The 25,276-nt window shown below is 42.2% G+C and overlaps 1 protein-coding gene across 5 annotated transcripts in view; it reads right to left on the reverse strand.

Moving 5' to 3' along the window:
* Nucleotides 1–826: 826 nt before the first annotated feature.
* The window catches only part of LOC139387831 (epidermal growth factor-like protein 7), a 43,388-nt gene continuing 18,938 nt past the window's right edge, over nt 827–25,276 (reverse strand). For 3 of the 5 annotated variants that reach the window (XM_071134089.1, XM_071134087.1, XM_071134088.1), the window contains exons 2-9: nt 19,024–19,290; nt 18,036–18,161; nt 7,925–8,037; nt 7,748–7,843; nt 7,450–7,659; nt 4,303–4,361; nt 3,802–3,964; nt 827–3,536 (exon numbers count right to left, since the gene is read on the reverse strand). In XM_071134089.1, the coding sequence (XP_070990190.1) occupies nt 3,517–3,536; nt 3,802–3,964; nt 4,303–4,361; nt 7,450–7,659; nt 7,748–7,843; nt 7,925–8,037; nt 18,036–18,161; nt 19,024–19,103 (867 nt within the window). In that variant the 5' untranslated portion in view covers nt 19,104–19,290 and the 3' untranslated portion in view covers nt 827–3,516. The remainder of the gene's footprint in view (nt 3,537–3,801; nt 3,965–4,302; nt 4,362–7,449; nt 7,660–7,747; nt 7,844–7,924; nt 8,038–18,035; nt 18,162–19,023; nt 19,291–25,276) is intronic. The other 2 variants (XM_071134090.1, XM_071134091.1) reach the window with 1 other exon arrangement.

Below are 25,276 nucleotides of genomic sequence, written 5' to 3' on the forward strand. Positions count from 1 at the left end.
ATTCCAATAGAATGTTATCTTCCATAATGTTGGGTTTGACACTGCAAAATGTGTCTGATGAAATGTATTTATTTGAAATTAAGTGTTAAATTAGTTAACCTCTAGAATGCATTTTTTTTTAAATTTCTTGTGCACCTAAACTTCCTGAGGAGCAGGGTTTGTGGTCAATCAATTCAGAAAATAAATTGAATTTACAAATCCAATTATCCTCAATTCTTCTATGAGACAAATATGGAATTAGAATTTGTTTACTTCCTGAAATGGTATTGATAAATTGCTCACGTTTGTAGGAGTGAAAACATTGTGTTCTGTCTGGCAATAAACCTGTATACTACTATGCCTCTTCATAGTCAAGTGGCTGCAAGAGCTTTAGTGTCACCTGCTGGACTCTTGGCTTATTTGGCTCCTAGGGATAAATCAACTCGGCCCTCGGGCTTTACTCATCTTTGTTATTGAAGACCAATAACACCATTTTAAGTAAAATACATACGCCAGTCGGTCCCGATACATAAAATTAATCTGTGACATCTGTTTTTGTTCACAGGAGAGTATATTTATGAGAGTATTTTTAATTATTTTTTTTGCTTATCCTCATGTGTTACATTTGTTTAATCCTGCAACAAAGATGTTTTGAATGTTTAAAGATGCTACCAATTTGGCACTAAACAAATGTAAACTCAATGATTTTAGACAATGGTCAAGAGTTGGCCTATGATTATTTTCATGGGCGTTTTATAACTCAACTTCCTAGTGTGTCAGCTAAAAGCGTCAGACTCGACCGTGATAACTCGACAGGCTCTGCAACACAACCTTGTTGGTTGATCTGTTTTTTTTGTTTTTTTTCACAATTAAATTGGAAAAATATTTAAAATATTCAAAATGATTAATTAAGCACTTCATGGTGAGTTTGGGTGGTGTATAAAAATGATCTTAAAATATTCTATGAGTTTCACCAAAGCTATTAAAGTGTAATCTGTTCGTAGCTTAAGATAACTATGTTCAACTGAACTGTGTCAAGTGTCTTGTCTTATGACATCCTGGTGAGCCTTCTGTGTTTGATGAATGCCTTGGGAAATGATAAATAAATGTCATTTGTTTCTTTCTTAAAGAGCTGTTACTTTATTGCCATGTGTGTTATTTCATTTTAAATGATAATTTTATCCTTGGACACTCAGGCTTTGCAGATGAGATTTAGGATGGCTTTGGCAATACAATTTGTTTTCTAACTCTCCATTGAATTGACATTGGAACTAATATTTTTGTTCAGAAAAATATAAATGCAACATTTTTATCGAGTTAGTTCATATAAGGAAATCAGTCAATTGAAATACATTCATGAGGCCCTAATCTATGGATTGGGTGCCAGGCCCACACACTAGGGAGCCAGGCCCAGCCAATCAAAATTAGTTGTTTTTTTCTTCCCCACAATGTTTTTTTATTACAGGCAGAAATACTCCTCAGTTTCATCAACTGTCTGGGTGGCTGGTCTCAGACGATCCAGCAGGTGAAGAATCCAGATGAAGGTCCTGCAACATTGGACGTACTGCAACATTTTCTAAAATGACATTGGAGGCGGCTTATGGTAGACAAATTAACATTAAATTCCCTTGCAACAGCTCTGGTGGACTTCCCTGCAGTCAGCATGCCAATTGCATGCTACCTCAACTTGACACATCTGTGGTGTTGTGTGATCAAACTGCACATTTTAGAGTGGCCTTTTATTGTTCCCAGCACAAGGTGCACCTGTGTAATGATCATTCTGTTTAATCAGCTTCTTGAGATGCAAAACTGTCAGGTGGATTGATTATCTTGGCAAAGGAGAACTGCTCACTAACAAGGATGTAAACAAATTTGCTTTTTCTGCATATGGACATTTCTGGGATCTTTTATTTCAGCTCATCAAACATGGGACCAACACTTCCATGTTGTGTTTATATTTTTGTTCAGTATAGGAATGTGTTTGAGTGGTCAAAATGAGATATTGATCTGTATAGTTACTTTTCTTCCAAGTGGCTTCACATAAAAAAAAATCTAAATTCACACACAAATCCTCTACTAGACATTTTTAATTGATCCATTTTATTACAAAAAGGTACAAAGCTATGTAAAAAAAAAAAAAAAAAAAAAGTGTCTATTGTAGCTCTGAGATAAGCAAGGAATTATAACTTAAATAGATAAATACAGATGTCCATGCGAGACCCACCATGGGGGCTCTGACAGTGATGTGAACCTAAGACACGGAAACCAGATACATCAAAGTCAAAATGGCTGTTTGACCTTAGACTCTCAGATTGTCCAGTAATGTGGTAATGGGAGAACGAGGCCCCAGTAACCCTGCCACAGGTACTGATGTTACGCTATTCTATGTCTTTTGGTAGAACAGCAATGTAAAGACATGAAATCATGCTGTTGGGAGAGAAAAGAGACTCAGCACATGACAGGTTTGCCCATCATAGAGCTAGTCTTTGGCTAGCTCATTTATTTTAAACTTTTTATTTAACTAGGCAAGTCAGTTAAGAACAAATTCGTATTTACAATGACGGCCTACCCCGGCCAAACCCTCCCCTAACACAGACGACGCTGGGCCAATTGTGCGCCGCCCTATAGGACTCCTGATCACGGCCAGTTGTGATACAGCCCGGGATCGAACCCGGATCTGTAGTGATGCAGTGCCTTAGACTGCTGCGCCACTCAATGAACCCTGAAACATACACACAAACTACTTTTAGCGTCTATTCATGGCGGTATCTTCTGGCCAGTGGAGCTTTGTTAGAGCCCCGTTCTTGTGCAGAGCCTCGTTCTGAATGTTAATGCACATCGCTTGTGGTACGGTTTTGGAAACATAAGGATCTTTCATATCAGTGAGAAATAATTGTAAAAAGGTTAAATTACTACACACCTTTTATATGGTTAGGCTGAGTGTTCCCACACACCCATATCTCCATGTTGCAGCGCTTGTTTGCGGAAGACAGATGGTGGACAGAGACGACCACCTGTGCTAATTAGTTATCTAGAGTGTGTTCGAACACCTGTGTGTATGTGTAACTGGGGAGGAAGTGTAGTTTGAAGGCTGGAGGCACACAGACGTAAGGATCTGGGCAAACCTGTTTCAGTAAGTATCTTTTTTATTTGAAAGATTCATTCCCGCTGATATGAAAGATACGTTTTCTATGTTTAAGAAACCGTATCGGAAGGCGATGATTATGGAATGTTCTGAATGTTAAAACAGCGTTGGAATTGTAGTTCACATGGTGCTACCGGTAACTAGTGTTTATAGCTGAGAACCCTTGAGATAAGGCAGAATGCCTTGTTAATGCCTTGGGTTCTCGAGAGCAAGTCTTTGGGCTGGTACATGAACGTGAATGCACAAACCGTTGAGTAGGCCTATGTTCTGCTAACTTTCTTCCTCCTACCATATCCCTGGGCTGGGGCAATCATTCCATTCCTATTGTTATTGTGTTGTGGATTCCGACTGTGGAGATGTCTGGTTGGTTTTCACTCAGTCATGTTCTGTGTCTAATTTTCCTGGCAGGAACCTGTAGGGAGGACAGAAAAGTGGAAAAATCAGTCCCACTGGGCACATGCCAATTCAATGTCTATTCCACTTTGGTTCAACGTAATTTCATTGAAAAGACGTGGGAACAACATTGATTTAACCAGTGTGTGCCCAGTGGGGTGTTACTATCTATAGTCAAACAAATCATTTCACATCCACTTCAAGCCTCGATATGGCCAATTTGTCCTGTCCAACAAGAGAAGTACAACGAAAATACATTTTTAACTGTGTGTTTATCCACTCACAGGTACCGAGGCGTTCCTCGAGGAAGCCGATTTGTTCGCTGAGTGAGTCGATGCGGTCCAGCTGCTGGAAGGAGTGAGACAGGAAGCTGGTCTTCTCAGACACGCCCTCGTCCAGCGACATGGGGAACAGACTGGTGAAGGGGGCTAGGACCAACTGGAGCTTCTGGAGGGAAGGGGGGAGAGAGATTCAATTCTACTGTAATCCACGGAGCATTAGCAACATGTATTCTAATGAAAAACTCATAAAGGCTTTTAAAAGGTCACTACCAGTCTAGTGTTTCAAAGGATGCTGGGTTTTGTGAGTGTGTGTTCTCTGTCGTTTAACAAAGGTTCATGATTACATTGTGAGTGGTATTTGATATTACTAGGGCTGGGTCAAGGTGAGTGGTGGATGCTAGAGGGGCATTAGCAAGGGTTATAAGGGGGACTTTACACCCGAGTGTACACCCGTTCACGAGAGCGTGTGTGTGTTCATGTGATGGTAGAGGAGTGCAGTTGTACCTGCTCGAGCAGCTCTACTCTGTTCTTCAGGCTCTGTACCTCCTCTGTGACCCTTTCACCTGTAGACAACACACAAGCACACACACACACACATGAAAATAGAATGTGGATCACCACGATCTAAAACACCCTCTAACTGCACACCAAGGTTGCTTATAGAGAGAAAACGTTTTGAAGACGAGGGGTTACTGCGTGGACTTTTCCGATAAGAACACCGATTTTCCTTTTCTGTTGCCAAACACTTTGATACGATGAAACCTACAGAATATGACCCGGGAGGGTTAGCTTACAGAGAGGTTCAACAGAGGGGGAAAGAGTGTAATGGTTCATCCTTCCTATTCTATCAAACGCTTGGACTTGTGACATGTCTTTGAGATAGATATTGCCTCTAGCATCTTGCTCTGATCCTGCTACAGAGTGATTCATAAGCAGAGCTATGAAACAAACGGGAAGAGAACCGAAGAACCACAAGCTGGCTGGGGAATTCAGTTCTTTGGGTGAAGCCGGTGACAAATCCATAAATTAGTCTGCATAAGGGTCTGAGAATATGGGAAAATGACAGACACACACCATATAACTGACAGAGAGGGCACTATGAACAGACACACAGTCCATCATGCCTTCTCTAAACGTGTCATCCTATCGGTTACAGGACAAGGAGGGGTTAGCTGGGCTGGAGTCCAACCAGTCACCAAGTGTCCCCCTGCTCCCCACGACAGGTCCCCAGAGCTAGGGGTTCAGAGCTGGGGTAGGAACCCGCGTCTTGGAGCTAGGGTCAAACTGAGAACAGTTTTATCTCTCCCAGATGTGGCCTATTATTGAGACAAGAGGACGGGGGGGAGCGATGACCCCCAGCAGACGAGGTTGATGGAGCTGGAATGAGAGCGCTAGTCCCAGCCAAGAAGAGGGAGAGAGAAGGAAGAAAAAGGCTCCAGAAATGGGGGGAGGAGGAGGGGGTCAGACGAGAGCTGTTACGGTCTGAGCAGAGCATTTATTCCCATGTTTATCTCGATGATCTTCATCAACATCAGACGTCAGCCTGGATTTGAACAGTTAAAGGATATAATAGAGCCATTAACCACAACACTGATGTTGCTGCTGCGACTGCCTGCTGGCCTTGCACTCGGTTGGCCAAGGAGAACACTTCTGTACTGAGCCTGCACATATTCCCCCAACTAACTTCCCCTCACCCACGTCACTTTCACCAAGTACAGAGATCTGTCATATGTTTTTTTCCTGCTGTTTTTCTCACTTTGTGCTGATTAAGCAAAAGATCTCCTTAACCCCTATTCATCCATCCACAAACACACACACACACACACACACACACACACCCTCCACCATACATCCATCCTCAGCCACACTCAGGGGGGTGAACAGCCTGTCTAAGTTTAGCTGAGAAGAGCCATCTTGTGTGAATTTGGTCCTAACCACATTTTCCTGAAAGTGGTTAAGAGAAAGAGGTCATTGGTTTGGCAACGCTGCCACTTCTACTTTATGTACAGTACTACCAGTTTTTATGTCTTTACGTGTGTTTAACACATGAAAGACAATCTTTCCTGTATATCTCCCCTCTATCTAGACCAGTGTTTCCCAACTTCGGTCCTCGAGTACCCCCAACAGCACACATTTTTATTGTTGTAGCCCCGGACAAAAACATCTGAGTCATCTTGTCAAGGGCTTTATGATTAGTTGAATCAGGTGTGCTTGTCGGGGCCACAACAAAAATATGTACTGTTGGTGGGGTCCTCAAGGACCGGAGTTGGGAAACACTGGTCTAGACAGAGGAAAAGGGGGGACATGATTAGTCTTTTGAGAGGTTATGAGTGTACGGTATGTTAACATACATATTATTGTCCAGACACTTCTAGACAAGAGGTTATTTTAGCTCGTTGCTATGTTACGCCAAACAAAGCACATCTATAGCTAGGTTTCCATCCAATTGGCTACAGATTTTCATGCAAATGTTCTGCATAAGAAAATATTCACATTTTCCCACCAGTGGTGTGTTTCCACCAAACTGATTTGTTGTGGATAGAAATCAGTGCGTGACGATGTAGTGTACACAAAATGCTTTTTCCACTCTACCAATAGTTTTGTCACAAAAACCGTAGTGTTAAATTGCAAATGTGCAACTCTGGTCTTGGTACATGTGCTCTAGTCAACAGCTCTCAGATACAGTGCTGGTAGGCTACTCTACATGATGAGATTCTTGTGGATAATAGCGAGAATATTTTTTATTTGTCAAGCATCGATCATCATGTCACCAGAATAAGAGCCTCAATATTTATTGGAAAGGAGCAACAAGCTCATCACCTTGCACATTCACCACCCTGTGAAGTTCATAACTTATTTAATCTGTCGCCTAATAAACTGCATGCTTTCTCGAGTCGTAGTGGGAGGACCACACAGCATATCATCACGTTACTCCACGTTTACTTCAATATGATGGTTATTATATCAATATTTGCGCCTTAAAGGCGTTTCGCCGCCATTTCTCGCATAATACATTTTATTATGCGAGATCAAAAAAGTCTCACCATGATCTGTCGGTATTTATAAAATTGTACCGAAACCTGTTTCCATCACAGTTGTTGTGATTTAATTTTTTTAGGCGGTATGACTTTACTGTGGAAGGAAACGTGGTTTCCTTTTTGTCCGAGTGATATGCAACAGTTTAGAGAAGCTTGAGTGTGTGAAAGTGCGAGAGAGAAGCATGCTTCACTCAATACTAAACGAAAGTTCTGTAAACGTGGGACGTTTTCCTAAGCAAAGGATAAGGAAGATAAGTCTACATCAATCTATGTTGAAACAGCAGTTATCAGCATGGTTCATCTGGTCATACCATACTGTACATGAACACACTTGGTTGTTGAGCGCCTGTGGTCCACTTGCAGTTGGTACCAGTCGCAGTGCATTATTACTCACGGTACGAGTTGAGATTGGCATAGCGCGTACCAAAAGTAATAATGGACAGCGAGCCTGGCTATTGTCCTGTCTCCTCTTCACTCCCATTGGAGGCTCTGCCAGAACACACACACACACACACACACACACACACACACACACACACACACACACACACACACACACACACACGATTGATTACTATGCCTGTGGATGAATAGTGAGAGGAGGTAGGTGTACCTGTATCACTGGAGGGGGGTCTGTAATCGTTTGCTGCTGCCTGGCTGGGGCGGGTGGGAGGGGCAGGAGGTGGAGGAGGAGGAGGAAGGCTCTCACAGGAGTGTCTGTCTCTTGCCAGCCTGTGGCCCTCTCTACAAACACACCGGTAGCTGCCTGCCATGTTCACACACTTATGAGAACAGGGCTGCTGCTCACTGCACTCATCCACATCTGATTGAGAGAGGGAGAGTCACTGATGTTGTTTATTTAAGTGTGCTAGCATTAGTGTGTGAGTGTGTAGGTGTGTGTATGCGTGTACCTGTTTGGCAGTGTCGTCCTATCCAGCCCAGAGGACAGGCACAGTGGTTGGGTCTTAAACACGTTCCTCCGTTCATACAGGACTGGACACACACCGCTGGTTAGGACAGAAATAGCATAAGAAACAAACACACACACACGACATATGGGATGCTAGGAGAGCGTCAGCTGCCGTTACCTTGGTTACAGTTGTGTGAGTGGAGTTGTCGCCAGCCCGGGCAGCATTCTGGATAAGAGTGTGAGAGTGGCGGCGCTCTGGTCACCTGACGGTAGGCCACCCTGTACACTGTCCTGAAGAAAACACACAAAAGAGAGTGAAAGGTAAGACAGGGTCTGTGCTGCCGACATAGAGTCAGTTAGGTGTGAATAATGATCCTGAGAAATCGAGACTGGTCTGTTACACTGTAGAGTAGCATTTAGTCAGATTCCCCTATCTGTCAACGTTGTGTGTGATGAGCTCCTAGAGTTTTCTCCATGTAAGCAGAGAAGAATGTACACTACATGACCAAGAGTATGTGGACACCTGCTCGTCGAACATCTCATTCAAAAATTATGGGCATTAATATGGAGTTGGTCTTTGCTGTTATAACAGCCTCCACTCTTCTGGGAAGGCTTTCCAGTAGATGTTGGAACATGCTTCCATTCAGCCACAAGAGTAATAATGAGGTCGGGCACTGATGTTGAGCGATTAGGCCTGGCTTGCAGTCGGCGTTCCAATTCATCCCAAAGGCGTTTGATGGGGTTGAGGTCAGGGCTCTGTGCAGGCCAGTCAAGTTCTTCCACATCGATCTCGTCAAACCATTTCTGTACGGACCTTGCTTTGTGCACAGGGACATTGTCATGTTGAAACAGGAAAGGGCTTTCCCCAAACTGTTGCCACAAAGTTGCAAACACAGAATTGTCTAGAACGTCATTGTGGAACTAAGGGGCCTAGCCAGAACCATGAAAAACAGCCCCAGATCATTATTACTTCTCCACCAAACTTTACAATTGGCACTATGCATTTGGGCAGGTAGCGAGCGTTCTTATGGCATCTGCCAAACACAGATTTGTCCATCGCACTGCCAGATGGTGAAGCATGATTCATCACTCCAGAGAACGTGTTTCCACTGCTCCAGAGTCCAATGGCGGTGAGCTTTACACCACTCCAGCCAATGCTTGGCATTGCGCATGGTGATCTTAGGCTTGTGCTCGGCCATGGAAGCCCATTTCATGAATCTCCCAACAAAGAGTTTGTGTGCTGACGTTGCTTCCAGAGGCAATTTGGAACTCGGTAGTTAGTGTTGAAACCGAGGACAGACTATTTTTTACACGCTACTCGCTTCAGCTCTCGGCGGTCCCATTCTGTGAGCTAGTGTGGCCTACCACTTTGTGGCTGAGCTGTTGTTGCTCCTAGACGTTTCCACTTCACAATAACAGCGCTTACAGTTGACTGGGGCAGTTCTAGCTGGGCAGCAATTTGACTTGTTCGAAAGGTGGCGTCCCATGACGGTGCCACGTTGAATGTCACTGAGCTCTTGTTTAAAGCCATTCTACTGCCAATGTTTGTCTATGGAGATTGCATGGCTGTGTGCTCGACTTTATACATCTGAAATAGCCAAATCCACTAAATTGAAGGGGTGTACACATACTTTTGTATATACAGTGGGGCAAAAAAGTATTTAGTCAGCCACCAATTGTGCAAGTTCTCCCACTTAAAAAGATGAGAGAGGCCTGTAATTTTCATCATAGGTACACTTCAACTATGACAGACATTGTAGGATTTTTTATGAATTTTTTGCAAATTATGGTGGAAAATACATATTTGGTCAATAACAAAAGTTTATCTCAATACTTTGTTATATACCCTTTGTTGGCAATGACAGAGGTCAAACGTTTTCTGTAAGTCTTCACAAGGTTTTCACACACTGTTGCTGGTATTTTGGCACATTCCTCCATGCAGATCTCCTCTAGAGCAGTGATGTTTGGGGGCTGTTGCTGGGCAACACGGACTTTCAACTCCCTCCAAAGATTTTCTATGGGGTTGAGATCTGGAGACTGGCTAAGCCACTCCAGGACCTTGAAATGTTTCTTACGAAGCCACTCCTTCGTTGCCCGGGCAGTGTGTTTGGGATCATTGTCATGCTGAAAGACCCAGCCACGTTTCATCTTCAATGCTCTTGCTGATGGAAGGTTTTCACTCAAAATCTCACGATACATGGCCCCATTCATTCTTTCCTTTACACGGATCAGTCGTCCTGGTCCCTTTGCAGAAAAACAGCCCCAAAGCATGATGTTTCCACCCCCATGCTTCACAGTATGCAACTCAGCATTCTTTGTCCTCCAAACACGACGAGTTGAGTTTTTACCAAAAAGTTATATTTTGGTTTTATCTGACCATATGACATTCTCCCAATCTTCTTCTGGATCATCCAAATGCTCTCTAGCAAACTTCAGATGGGCCTGGACATGTACTGGCTTAAGCATGGGACACGTCTGGCACTGCAGGATTTGAGTCCCTGGCGGCGTAGTGTGTTACTGATGGTAGGCTTTGTTACTTTGGTCCCAGCTCTCTGCAGGTCATTCACTAGGTCCCCCCGTGTGGTTCTGGGATTTTTGCTCACCGTTCTTGTGATCATTTTGACCCCACAGGGTGAGATATTGCATGGAGCCCCAGATCGAGGGAGATTATCAGTGGTCTTGTATGTCTTCCATTTCCTAATAATTGCTCCCACAGTTGATTTCTTCAAACCAAGCTGCTTACCTATTGCAGATTCACTCTTCCCAGCCTGGTGCAGGTCTACAATTTTGTTTCTGGTGTCCTTTGACAGCTCTTTGGTCTTGGCCATCGTGGAGTTTTGAGTGTGACTGTTTGAGGTTGTGGACAGGTGTCTTTTATACTGATAATACAGGTAACGAGTGGAGGACAGAGGAGCCTCTTAAAGATGACAAGTTACAGGTCTGTGAGAGCCAGAAATCTTGCTTGTTTGTAGGTGACCAAATACCTATTTTCCACCATAATTTGCAAATAAATTCATTAAAAATCCTACAATGTGATTTTCTGGATTTTTTTCCTCATTTTGTCTGTCATAGTTGAACTATGATGAAAATTACAGGCCTCTCTCATCTTTTTATTTGGGAGAACTTGCACAATTGGTGGCTGACTAAATACTTTTTTGCCCCACTGTATATTTTAGATGAGATAATGGGAATTCACTGTAATATTAGGCTAGACCATGGACCACTGGTTACAAAGTGCTTGAGGGTGGGGTGGGGGGGGGAGGAAGAAGGGGTAACACCAAGCCAGTTCTGGGTTCAGCTGTTTCACTGAAATGTGCTGAAATGTTTCCTGGCATTGTTCTCAGTGTGCGGGCACAGACATCAGAGAGGGGGAAAGAGGGAGGAAAGGAGAACAATTGCCTCACAAAAGATGACTCAAACACATTAATTCATAACAGCCTCATGGTGGGAAGGAAAGTTTATAATTATAGTTGTTGGCTATGAGAGGTCTGCTGCATTGCCCACCCACATCATGTGTAGTGCGTACTATAGAATGTTGTAGTATACTGTATAAGACTATACCACAGCAAATATTGCAGCATTGTCTGCAAAAAAACGTATAGTAAATTCTACAGTCCGCAAAAACACAATATTTTTAAACTTGAGAAAATACTACAGAATTTATTTGCATATACCCTGCCTATTCCCCTCCCCCAAATCCCAATTTGTGCCCCCCATAAGTGAGAAACCTACATGCCAAGTATAGACTATATTGTATTTCCTACAGTATATAGAAAAGAGCTGAACCTACCTATCTACCGGTAATGGAATAGTATTTCTCAAGTAGGTTTCTTGAAAGAGAAAGCCTCCACTTCTATGTCAAATATAATAAAACAAAAATGCTACAGTAAATACTACAGTAACGCCTGAATAAACACTTCAGTAAATACTACAATATACTACAGTCTGCAAAAACACTACAGTAAATACTACAGTATACTACAGTCCGCAAAAACACTATATTAGTTAATATAGTATATACTACATTCTGACTTTACTACAGTATTCATACTATATTTAACTGTAAATACTACAGTATAGTACTGTATACTACAGTAAATACGACATTATTCACCATAGTGTTTTTGCTGATTTTAGTACGCAAAAACACTACAGTGAATACTACAGTAAAGTACAACTCTACAGTGAATACTTCATTAAAGTTTAGCAAAAACACTACAGTGAATACTTTAATATTTATATCACAGTATAGTATTTTTTAATGTGGGCACATTACTGTGCAGGAAGAGAGAAAGAGAGAGAGAGAACAAGGGAATGGGAGCGTGAGAAAGAGAGAGAGAAATGTAGTGAGTGAAAGTGAAAGAGTGAAAAGAAGGAACGAAAGAAAGAAAGAGTGCGTACGTACAGAGGGAGAGGTTACCCAAGATAATCACAGCAGTGGGCTCTGTGGGCTGGCTGGTCATTTCACGTAGTTATACAAAGTGCTTGATATTTGGATTCCACCAAAATATGTGACGTGACCCACTTCTGTGTATGAGTATATGATATAAGAGAGTGATCACACATGAAACAATACTATATTAATATAATAATATAATCTATAATAATACTATAGTGTACTATGGTATATATACTATACTATTCATTGTAGTGTATTTGATGACTTTACTGCATTATTCACTGTAGTATTTTTGTGGACATTACTGTAGTATTTACAGTTTACTATAATATAAATATTGTAGTTAAAAATACATACAAAAAGTATATAGAAGTATATACTATAGTAATTATATAACATAGTAATACTGTAGTATTTACTAGTGTTTTTGCGGATATTACTGTAGTATTTACTGCAGTGTTTTTGTGGATATTACTGTAGTATTTACTGCAGTGTTTTTGTGGTCTGTAGTAGGGTTGCAAAGGGTTGGAAACTTTCCGGTAAAGTTATGGCCGTTTTCCGGAAATTTTCCTTGGGAAGTTAAGCGCGGGAATTTTGCTTAAATTCAGAAAAAAAAGTCAGTTTATAACAGTGAACCTTTTTTGTGGGATACACAAGGCAATTCTAGGTCTTGTGGCATATTTTGGTTAAACTATCCCTAATTCAATGGAATTGCAACCCTCTGCATGCACTGTGCATTCTTCCATCACATGTGCACTGCACTCTTCCAACACATGTACAGCTGATTTTCAAGATCTTGCACACTAACAAGATGCTATTGAGCCCATACTACTACACTGTCTGAGCTAAGGACTTAATGCTTTGGATTACAATACTGGGTGGGGTGAATGTATTTTATATGACATACATTATCTTTTGTTAACTAGTAAATAGTAGCCTACAGCAAAGTGTGTTTAAATCATTTCTAACATGTTAACAATTTCTGCTAGTTAGTTTACGCTACCATGTGGGTTTTAGCTTTCTTGAGCCTGCTAACTGAGGAGTGTTAATTCACCAGTTTCCATACATGTTTCATTTCAAAACATTTATTTTATAAAGGAGTTGTTTAAATCTAACTGCTTAACCATTTATCTGTACATGGAAATGTATATATATATATTTTTTACTCATTTTGTCCCTAATCTTTACAGGAAAATGCCACGGCCACTATCTGGTGTGTGGAGACATTTCACTGCAGCTATTGTAGAAGGAAAAGCTGTGTACATTTGCAAATACTGTGCCAAATCATATGTGAAGAATGCAACAAAGATGCAGAATCATCTGGCCAGGTGCATAAAATTCCCTCAGCGTTCACCATAAGCAACCTCTGACAAAAGTCCCTCTACTTCTATTCGAGGTGAAAATGATGAATCAGACACCGTTTCGATAGCAACAGCTCATGGTCCTCCTGGAATCAGAAGTTTATTTGACTCAATGGAGGAACGTAGTCATAGAAATGCTGATGAATGTCTCGAGCTGTGTATGCAACTGGTTCACCTCTGATGCTCACAGGCAATGTATATTGGAAGAGATATCTGAATGTTCTTCGCCCAGCATACACCCCTACAACCAGACATGACATTTATCTACTCATTTGCTGGATGCAAAGTTCAACAGAGTTCAAGGTAAGGTCAAGCAAATCATAGAGAAAGCAGACTGTACTGCAATCATCTCTGATGGGTGGTCGAAATGTTCGTGGGCAAGTAATAATTAACTACATCATCTCCAGCCCTCAACGAGTATTCTACAAGAGCACAGACACAAGGGACAGACACACCTACATTGCAGATGAGCTGAAGGCATTGCAGATGAGCTACATTGCATAAACTCTACATTGCAGATGAGCTGAAGGCATTCATCAATGACCTTGGACCACAGAAGGTATTTGCACTGTTGACAGACAATGCTGCGAACATGAAGGCTGCTTGGTCTAAAGTGGAGGAGTCCTACCCTCACATCACACCCATTGGCTGTACTGCTCATGCATTGAATCTACTCCTCAAGGACATCATGGCACTGAAAACAATGGATACACTCTACAAGAAAGCCTAGGAAATGTTTAGGTATGTGAAGGGTCATCAAGTTATAGCAGCAATCTACCTCACCAAGCGAGAAGTGAGAAGAATAAGAGCACCACATTGAAGCTGCCCAGCAACACCCATTGGGGTGGTGTTGTCATCATGTTTGACAGTCTCCTGGAGGGGAGTCTCTCCAAGAAATGGCCATATCACAGTCTGCCGATATGGACAGCCCCATCAAGAGGATCCTCCTGGATGATGTATTTTGGGAGAGAGTGGTAAGCAGCCTGAAACTCCTGAAACCAATAGCAGTTGCCATTGCACGGATTGAGGGAGACAATGCCATCCTGTCTGATGTTCAGATTCTGCTTACAGATGTAAGAGAAGAAATCCGTACTGCCCTGCCCACTTCACTGTTGCTCCAAGCAGAGGAAACCGCAGTTCTGAAATACATCAAAAAGCGTGAAGACTTCTGCCTAAAGCCCATACACGCCGCACCGTACATGTTGGAGCCCAAGTATGCAGGCAAAAGCATCCTGTCTGGTGCAGAGATCCACAAGGCCTATGGTGCCTTCACTACCGTGTCCCACCACCTTGGCCTGGATGAGGGCAAGGTTCTTGGCAGTCTGGCGAAGTACACTTCCAAGCGAGGGTTTTGGGATGGAGAGGCAATATGGCAGTCGTGCCAACATATTTCATCAGCCACCTGGTGGAAAGGACTTTGTGGATATGAGGCTCTTTCCCCTGTTGCCTCCATCATCCTCCAAATCCCACCAACATCAGCCGCCTCAGAGCACAACTGGTCCTTGTTTGGGAACACACACACCAAAGCACGCAACAGGCTGACCAATACAAGGGTTGAAAAATTGGTGATCATCCGGGCAAATTTGAGGCTTTTTGAGCCTGACAACGAGCCATCCTCAACAAGGTTGGAAAGTGACAGTGAAGATGGGGCCTCAGAGTCTGATGTTCAAGAGGTGGACATTGAGGAGGTCCAGGGAGAAGACATGGAAGCCTGAGAGGAAGACAACCAAAGCTTTGGTTTCTAGACTATAATTTTACAGATGTATGTTGAACATGTTTTTGGGAGATGTGATGGATCATTGGGGATCATTCTATATTCCCTTTCTTTTGTTGTTCAGTGAAATCATCCCATGTGAAGAGTCAACTCATTTATAAAATTCAATTCATAACTAAATTGTTTTTTAAAATTTATTTTGGAAGGATATAATAATTTGTAAGTATGTCTACTTATGATAAGGTAAAAGGTTTATGTTTCTGTCTCCATATGATATGGTAAATATATCCAATGCAAAAAACATCTACATTTAAATGGTATTAATATACATTTGCATATATTTCCATTAATTCCCATATATTCCCGTTAATTCTCACAGAAAGTTTCCACCTCTGAATATTCCCCAAAATGTGCAACCCTAGTCTGTAGTATACCGTAGTATTTACTATGGTATACTACATTATACTACACAATTATATAGTAAGTACTACACATGATCGAGGGATAATACAGTGTGTGGTATAGTATTCTACAGTATACTACAGTTAACTGTGGTATTATATAGTAGAATGTAGTATTTGTTCATGTGGAGAGAGAGAGAGAGAGAGAGAGAGAGAGAGAGAGAGAGAGAGAGAGAGAGAGAGAGAGAGAGAGAGAGAGAGAGAGAGAGAGAGAGAGAGAGAGAGAGAGAGAGAGAGAGAGAGAGAATCAGAGAATGAGAAAGGACAGTGCCTTGTCTTCTGCTGGATGGGTAAGGCTCCTCTACTCTGCTCATCAACTCTCAGTCAAAACACATTAGGAGCCCTTTACCGTCTTTAGAGTGTAGCCCAACTAACAAATAAACATTGAATAACATTGTATAAACTGTAGCATCTGTCTCAGAGATGAATGTGTTGCATGAGGTTGGCTGAGGCAAGACTGTATAGACCCAATGCTAAATATGGTACAGCTGGGAGCAGACCAGACGTTGGCCCTTGCTCGTGCAGAGTTAACAGGTTATGTATTGGCAGTTTGGTAGTTTGGGCAGAGTTGAATGGGAAGTGATATGGACCTTGTGGTGGCATTAGCATGGTATTATGATAAGATTAGGTATTGGTATTTTGTCATTTTATTAAGATCCCCATTAGCTGTTACAAAAGCAGCAGCTACTCTTCCTGGGGTCCACACAAAACATGAAACATAACACAGAACATTAATAAACAAGAACAGCTCAAGGACAGAACTACATGCATTTTTTTAAAGGCACACGTAGCCTACATATCAATGCATACACACAAACTATCTAGGTCAAATATGGAAGAAAGCGTTGTGTCGTGAGGTGTTGCTTTATCTGTTTTGAAACAAAGTTTCATGTTTATTTGAGCAATATGAGATGGAACGGAGTTCTATGCAATATCGGCTCTATATGATACTGTACACTTTCTTGAATTTGTTCTGGAATTGGGGACTATGAAAAAAACCCTGGTGGCATGTCTGGTGTGGTAAGTCTGTGTGTCAGAGCTGTGTGTAAACTGACTATGCAAACAGTTTGGGATTTTCAACACATGAATGTTTCTTATAAAAATAAGTGATGCAGCCAGTCTCTCCTCAACTCTTAGCCAAGAGAGACTGGAATGCATAGTATTTATATCAGCCCTCTGATTACAATGAAGAGCAAGACGTACCACTCTGTTCTGGGCCAGCTGCAGTTTAACTAGGTCTTTCCTTGCAGCTCTCAACCACACAGCTGGACAATAATCAAGAGAAGACTAGAGCCTGCAGGTCTTTCTTCATGGAGTGTGGTGTCAAAAAAGCAGAGCATCTCTTCATTACGGACAGACCTCTCCCCATCTTTACTACCATTGGTATCTTTATGTTTTGACCATGACAGTTTACAATCTAAGGAAACACCAAGTAATTTAGTCTCCTCAACTTATTCAACAGCCACACCAGTCATTACCAGATTCAGCTGAGGTCTAGAACTTAGGGAAGGATTTGTACCAAATGCAATGCTCTTAGTTTTAGAGATGTTCAGGACCAGTTTATTACTGGCCACCCATTTCAAAACAACTATAACTCTTTGTTAAGGGTTTCAGTGACTTCATTAGCTGTGGTTGGCGATGTGTATATGGTTGAATCATCAGCATACACGGACACACATGCTTTGTTTAATGACAATGGCAGGTCATTGGTAAAAATAGAGTGCGTAGAGAGCTGCCCTGTGGTACACCAAACTTTACATGTTTGACATTAGAGAAGCTTCCATTAAAGATAACCCTTTGAGTTCTCTTCTTTATTGCTCTGAATCCACAATATGGCAGAGATTGAAAAGCCACAGCGCAAACGTTTTTTCAACAACAGGTTATAGTCAATAATACCAAAGGCTGCACTGAAATCTAAAAGTACAGCTCCCACAATCTTCTTATTATCAACCAACCATATTGTCAACCAACCACACTTTCAACCAACCATCAGTCATTTGTGTCAGTGCAGTATGTGTTGAGTGCCCTTCTCTATGAGCAAGCTTAAAGTCGGTTGTTAATTCATTTATAGAGAAATAGCCTTGTATTTGGTCAAACACCATTTTTTCCAACAGTTTGCTAAGAGCTGGCTACAAGCTTATAGGTCTGCTGTTAGAACCAGTAAAGGCCGCTTTACCACTCTTGGGTAGCGGAATTACTTTGGCTTCCCTGCAGGCCTGAGGACAAAGACTTTCCTCTAGGCTCAGATTAAAGATATGACAGATAGGAGTGGCTATAGAGTCAGCTACCATGTTTGCAGTGACAGCGATAGTAACAGTGATCGTGATCATGACAGTCATGGCTATGTCTCTTACTTGTAGGTGCTGCAGAAGCGGTGCCCCTGACACAGGGTGATGTAGGGCTTGTGAACGGGCTGGACGAACGACTCTGTCATCGTGACTACACTGCTGTGACGGACATCTCTGCCACACACCCTCCTCCTTAAATCACACACACACGTAGGAACACATAGGTGAGACCACACACACTGGAGAGGTATTCTTTGGGACATATGACGACTGTCTCTGTTGTTAAATCAGTCTGTCACTGTATCAGTTTAACACACCAAGTCATGAAATTCATCATAATCATAATTATTTGACATCAAATTAACCATTTACATCATGTTGGTAGTTAAATTACTGACAGGAATCTTCATGGTTTAAATGGGAAATTACACCACTTATACCATTACCTCTGAAGCATTCACCTATAGATTGTGCTGCACCAGGGGACAGTTTAATTAAGACTGGGTTTCAACCTTACTATATGATATCTGAACCAGTCTATGTGGTCTCTTAACCAGTCTGGAAACTAAACAGTCCATCAAGCATTTTAACTCTCAATTGAGGACGTGACCTTGAGGTCTCTATTAGTCAGTGGAGGTTAGCTGACATGTGATTGATGCTGATTGGCCGATGTAATCGCCACTGAAGGTGTCAGAGTTGAGAGTCACCTCTAACCTTTCATCGCCCTTTGACCTCTCGCGAGGGCTCTATTTTGTTTTGGTCTCTATAAAAATCAACTGAGACCTCAAAAATAGAACCTGCATCTCCTTAGAGTTGACCTAAGTCTAATAATCTAATAACTGTTATCTGGCCAACCAGTACACATTTACTCAGGGTGAGAATGCCAAGAGAAGCAAATAACCTTTTAAAATAAATAGCTCCCAATTAAGTAAGTGGCTAGTCTGTAACTGAAGCTAGCCACCCATGTAGCCGAGCCGTCCCAAGGACCAAGGCTGACCGACCAATGAGTGACAGCCAATAACAAGCACAAGAAGTGGAATGAGGGAGCGGTTACCCGTGATGACCGTGGAACTGTGGAGTGGCCGCGACATGGAGGAGGAAGAGAGAGGAAGAGAGGAGGAGTGTTTGGTACATGTCTCCCCTTTTTTCCCACGTTCCCTCACTCTTTTCCTCACTCTCTCTCTCTCTCTCTCTGTCAGTCTGATGGGAGAAGAAGGGAGGATGAGGGGGAGGAGGAGGGGAGAATGGCTGTGTTAGGGCTTCCTCTCTCTCTGATGTTACGGCTCCTTGTGTTGATCTACAGGAGGATGATGCCAGCTACCTGTAGCGACACAGAGAGAGAGACAAACACAGAGGTTAGGTGTTAGAAAGAGAAGAGTAACTGCTCACTTTTTTTCATGCATTTCCACTTCATGTTTCCACTCCACTTGTGATGCACAGAAGACTAGTTTCAACCCCAGTTGGTCATAGTAACATTTTGCACATTTGAAAGAAACCATGTTAGAAATATGTTCAGAGACACGACCAGCTTACTTCTCCACTCTCATATCTCATGTGGAAGACTTCCGTGTTACCCCCACAGACATACGCAAACACACACTTACGGAAAAACCACATGATTTCACATGTGGGAAAATCACAATATTTCATGTGAAATGAGCACGATTTAACGTGATCACGTTTTCACGTGTAGTTCCACGCTACCACGTTTCTTCACACGTCACGTTATCACATTAACTTCACATAAGATTGCGTGATCACATGAAAGCGTGTTTTTGGAATCACATGTGATCACATGTGAAATTCATGGCAATCCATCTCCTAAAAACACTCCTAATATCAGTTCCCACACCATTCCAAGCAAACATACTGTGCCTCTATGGCAGCATATGGGCCACTTGAGATAGACTCACTCTGACCAATGAACGCTGTCATGCTGTTTAGCTGTGTCGTGTCAGCGAGAACACTAAAGCCACCCTCCTCCTCCTCCCCTCTCACTCCTCCAAAATCTCAAGAGCTTTACCCCGAGCTACCCTGAGTTAGAAAGCTTTAGAGACCATTAGATGAAGTGCTGCAGTCAAACATCCGGATAGAGGACATTAAACAGTCTCAAAGTCCAGATTTCAATCCTCCTACACAGCTTAGTCATAAACAATTAGCTTTAAAGGGCAGGTAGGGTTGAGCACGTTGAGAAGTTACAGACTTACTGCAAATAAAGTTCTGGAGTGACAGTGTAACGTGGACAGAACGTGGACAATGTAAAACTTTACGTTAAAACAGCTGATACACATACTGTTGTAATACTGTGCAAAGTTGAAATCTGCAGTGAAGGGTATGGCTCTATTACTACATTATAACGATGGGGTTGTACAAGCACACACACCAACACACACGCACGCACCCGCAGAGAAAGAAAGAGAGAGAGAAAGCGAGAGAGGTAAAGTCAGAGACTCAGAGGAACAGTAAGACTCTCTCCACTGTACTATAAAAAATGTGGCAGTGATTAACATAGCAGCACTGAAATTAATTTCACTTCAAATGACTCGTTCAACATTCACTACACTCACAACAGGTCATATTTTCACTGTAATCACATAACATGTAGCTATGTATGTTCTCTTCTGTTTGTTACGTGACTCTCGTCTCCCTACCGCAGCTATTTGTATGAACGACAGAGCCCCTCATCTTGAAAAGCTTAACGTAATCAACCCAGTTATTGACGTATAACGACCCCCCCCCCAAGCTTTGGTTAAAATAGATTTGAGTGTGCTTCCTTGGTGGTTTGTTTTTAAACATGGCGGTCGTAAAAGTGAAGGAGTTCAGACGATAGGTAGCAGTATGGGGTACAGTAACCAGATTTAGCACTTTGGTTACTATACCTCTTCCACTCAGAATACAGTTCACGACTAACTGTAAAGATGCTATGAGCCATGTTTGTGCTTTATGCACTGCGTGTGAGCTAGGTTGTTTGTCGGATGCTCAAGGCGGTAGGTTGTGTGTGTGTGTGAGTGTGTGTGTGTGTGTGCACGTGCATCTTTGTCTGTGTCTGTGTATAAACATGGACCTTTCTCTCTGCTGGGTTGATGTTAACGTTCCCTGCTAACCCCATTATGTAGACTGGCGCTGGACCCCTACGGTCGCAGAATGATGAGGACCGTTAATTAGAGGACCGTTTATCAGTCACGCCACACCACAGCCAGGGCCACAGGGCCACAGGGAGAGAGGTGGCATCATGGGTAGTGGCATCATGGGTGCCATGGGTGCATTAACCCCCCCATTACCCATTACATTTTTATAGCTCTGTTATATTGTCTATTGACCCACACCCTCACCAAAGCAACATGCACACACATACAAACATAAGCACGAACCAACGCGCACACACACAAACACATTCATCCTGTGTGAGGCAGTGCTGAACTCACACTGAGTCGTCTCTCAGAACATAAAGTGAAGATAGATCTCCCTCCAGCTCTGGCCCATACTCTCTTCCTTGCTCCCTTACTCCGTTAGATGTATGGAGAAAAAAAAGCAGGAGTTTGGTTAACCTTAAGAAGAGAAGGGGGTACTCTGACTCTGAAAGTTGATTTAGCCTCTAAGAGAGTAGTACGATGGCACTACAGTTAACCTGGAGTTGATCCTATAGGCAGGGGCCTTGGGTTTTCTTCTAGCCTATAGCATTATACTAATGTTACCCTGAAGGGTTGCTCTTAGCCTTGGGCTAGCAGCTAGCCTGACAGGTAACAATGAGGTAGCCTGCGTCCCAAATATTCTCTATACAATGCACCGTGCACCACTTTTACTACAAACCTATGAACCATGGGCAAAAGTAGTGCACTATATAGGAAACAGGGAGCCATTTGGGATGTAGAGTAAGGCTGGAAGTGCCCGCTAAGTCCTGGCTGACAGTGTGCATGTCTCTCTGATCCTCTACAGGCTCCACGCCCAGAGAGCCGACAGGCAAACCTTACTCAGCCTGTGTTCATTCACAAATCGTCACAGCTTTGGCAGAGTATCAAATCAAATCAAATTGGTCACATACACATGATTAGCAGCTGTTATTGCGGTTGTAGCGAAATGCTTGTGTTTGTAGCTCCAACAGTGCAGTACTGTCTAACAATTCACAACAAAACACACAATAAACACAACCCTAAAAGTAAAATAATGGAATTAAGAAATACATAAATTAGGATGAGCAATGTCGGACACGGTGACGGTTGTCTCAGGGCTTAGCGGCACTTCCAGCCTTACTCTACATCCCAAATGGCTCCCTGTTTCCTATATAGTGCACTACTTTTGCTCAATGTCGGAGGCATTGCTCATCCTAATATTTATGTATTTTGTAATTCCATTCTTTTACTTTTAGGGTTGTGTTTATTGTGTGTTTTGTTGTGAATTGTTAGATGCAGTATAATAGAATACAGTATATACAGTGCCTTGCGAAAGTATTCAGCCCCCTTGAACTTTGCGAACTTTTGCCACATTTCAGGCTTCAAACATAAAGATCTAAACTGTATTTTTTTGTGAAGAATCAACAACAAGTGGGACACAATCATGAAGTGGAACGACATTTATTGGATATTTCAAACTTTTTTAACAAATCAAAAACTGAAAAATTGGGCGTGCAAAATTATTCAGCCCCTTTACTTTCAGTGCAGCAAACTCTCTCCAGAAGTTCAGTGAGGATCTCTGAATGATCCAATGTTGACCTAAATGACTAATGATGATAAATACAATCCACCTGTGTGTAATCAAGTCTCCGTATAAATGCACCTGCACTGTGATAGTCTCAGAGGTCCGTTAAAAGCGCAGAGAGCATCATGAAGAACAAGGAACACACCAGGCAGGTCCGAGATACTGTTGTGAAGAAGTTTAAAGACGGATTTGGATACAAAAAGATTTCCCAAGCTTTAAACATCCCAAGGAGCACTGTGCAAGCGATAATATTGAAATGGAAGGAGTATCAGACCACTGCAAATCTACCAAGACCTGGCCGTCCCTCTAAACTTTCAGCTCATACAAGGAGAAGACTGATCAGAGATGCAGCCAAGAGGCCCATGATCACTCTGGATGAACTGCAGAGATCTACAGCTGAGGTGGGAGACTCTGTCCATAGGACAACAATCAGTCGTATATTGCACAAATCTGGCCTTTATGGAAGAGTGGCAAGAAGAAAGCCATTTCTTAAAGATATCCATAAAAAGTGTCGTTTAAAGTTTGCCACAAGCCGCCTGGGAGACACACCAAACATGTGGAAGAAGCTGCTCTGGTCAGATTAAACCAAAATTGAACTTTTTGGCAACAATGCAAAACGTTATGTTTGGCGTAAAAGCAACACCCCGAACACACCATCCCCACTGTCAAACATGGTGGTGGCAGCATCATGGTTTGGGCCTGCTTTTCTTCAGCAGGGACAGGGAAGATGGTTCAAATTGATGGGAAGATGGATGGAGCCAAATACAGGACCATTCTGGAAGAAAACCTGATGGAGTCTGCAAAAGACCTGAGACTGGGACGGAGATTTGTCTTCCAACAAGACAATGATTCAAAACATAAAGAAAAATCTACAATGGAATGGTTCAAAAATAAACATATCCAGGTGTTAGAATGGCCAAGTCAAAGTCCAGACCTGAATCCAATCGAGAATCTGTGGAAAGAACTGAAAACTGCTGTTCACAAATGCTCTCCATCCAACCTCACTGAGCTCGAGCTGTTTTGCAAGGAGGAATGGGAAAAAATGTCAGTCTCTCGATGTGCAAAACTGATAGAGACATACCCCAAGCGACTTACAGCTGTAATCGCAGCAAAAGGTGGCGCTACAAAGTATTAACTTAAGGGGGCTGAATAATTTTGCACGCCCAATTTTTCAGTTTTTGATTTGTTAAAAAAGTTTGAAATATCCAATAAATTTCATCCACTTCATGATTGTGTCCCACTTGTTGTTGATTCTTCACAAAAAATACAGTTTTATATCTTTATGTTTGAAGCCTGAAATGTGGCAAAAGGTCGCAAAGTTCAAGGGGGCCAAATACTTTCGCAAGGCACTGTACATATGAGATGAGTAAAGCAAAGATATGTAAACATTATTAAAGTGACTAGTGTCCCATTATTAAAGTGCCCATTGATTTAAAGTTTACAGTTGAAGTCGGAAGTTTACATACACCTTAGCCAAATACATTTAAACTCAGTTTTTCACAATTCCAGATATTTAATCGTAGTAAAAATACCCTGTCTTAGATCACTTAGGATCACCACTTTATTTTAAGAATGTGAAATGTCAGAATAATAGTAGAGAGAATTATTTATTTCAGCTTTTATTTCTTTCATCACATTCCCAGTGGGTCAGACGTTTACATACACTCAATTAGTATTTGGTAGCATTGCCTTTAAATGGTTTAACTTGGGTCAAACGTTTCGGGTAGCCTTCCACAAGCTTCCCACAATAAGTTGCGTGAATTTTGGCCCATTTCTCCTGACAGAGCTGGTGTAACAGAGTCAGGTTCCTAGGCCTCCTTGCTCGCACACGCTTTTTCAGTTCTGCCCACAAATGTTCTATAGGACTGAGGTCAGGGATTTGTGATGGCCACTCCAATACCTTGACTTTGTTGTCCTTAAGCCATTTTACCACAACTTTGGAAGTATGCTTGGGGTCATTGTCCATTTGGAAGACCCATCTGCGACCAAGCTTTAACTTCCTGACTGATGTTTTGAGATGTTGCTTCAATATATCCACATCATTTTCCATCCTCATGATGCCATCTATTTTGTGAAGCGCACCAGTCCCTCCTGCAGCAAAGCAACATGATGCTGCCACCCCCGTGCTTCATGGTTGGGATGGTGTTCTTCGGCTTGCAAGCCTCCCCCTTTTTCCTCCAAACATAACGATAGTCATTATGGCCAAACGGTTATATTTTTATTTCATCAGACCAGAGGACATTTCTCCAAAAAGTAGAATCTTTGTCCCCATGTGCATTTGCAAACCGTAATCTGGCTTTTTATGGTGGTTTTGGAGCAGTGGCTTCTTCCTTGCTGAGCGGCCTTGTTGATATAGGACGATATAGGATTCTTTTTACTGTCGATATATGTCGATATAGTACTCGTTTTACTGTGGATATAGATACTTTTGTACGTGTTTCCTCCAGCATCTTCACAAGGTCCTTTGCTGTTGTTCTGGGATTGAATTGCACTTTTCGCACCAAAGTACGTTCATCTCTAGGAGACAGAACGCCTCTCCTTCCTGAGCGGTATGACAGCTGCGTGGTCCCATGGTATTTATACTTGCGTACTATTGTTTGTACAGATGAACA

This window comes from Oncorhynchus clarkii, chromosome 29, assembly GCF_045791955.1.
Source record: "Oncorhynchus clarkii lewisi isolate Uvic-CL-2024 chromosome 29, UVic_Ocla_1.0, whole genome shotgun sequence".
NCBI classification, from domain to species: domain Eukaryota; kingdom Metazoa; phylum Chordata; class Actinopteri; order Salmoniformes; family Salmonidae; genus Oncorhynchus; species Oncorhynchus clarkii.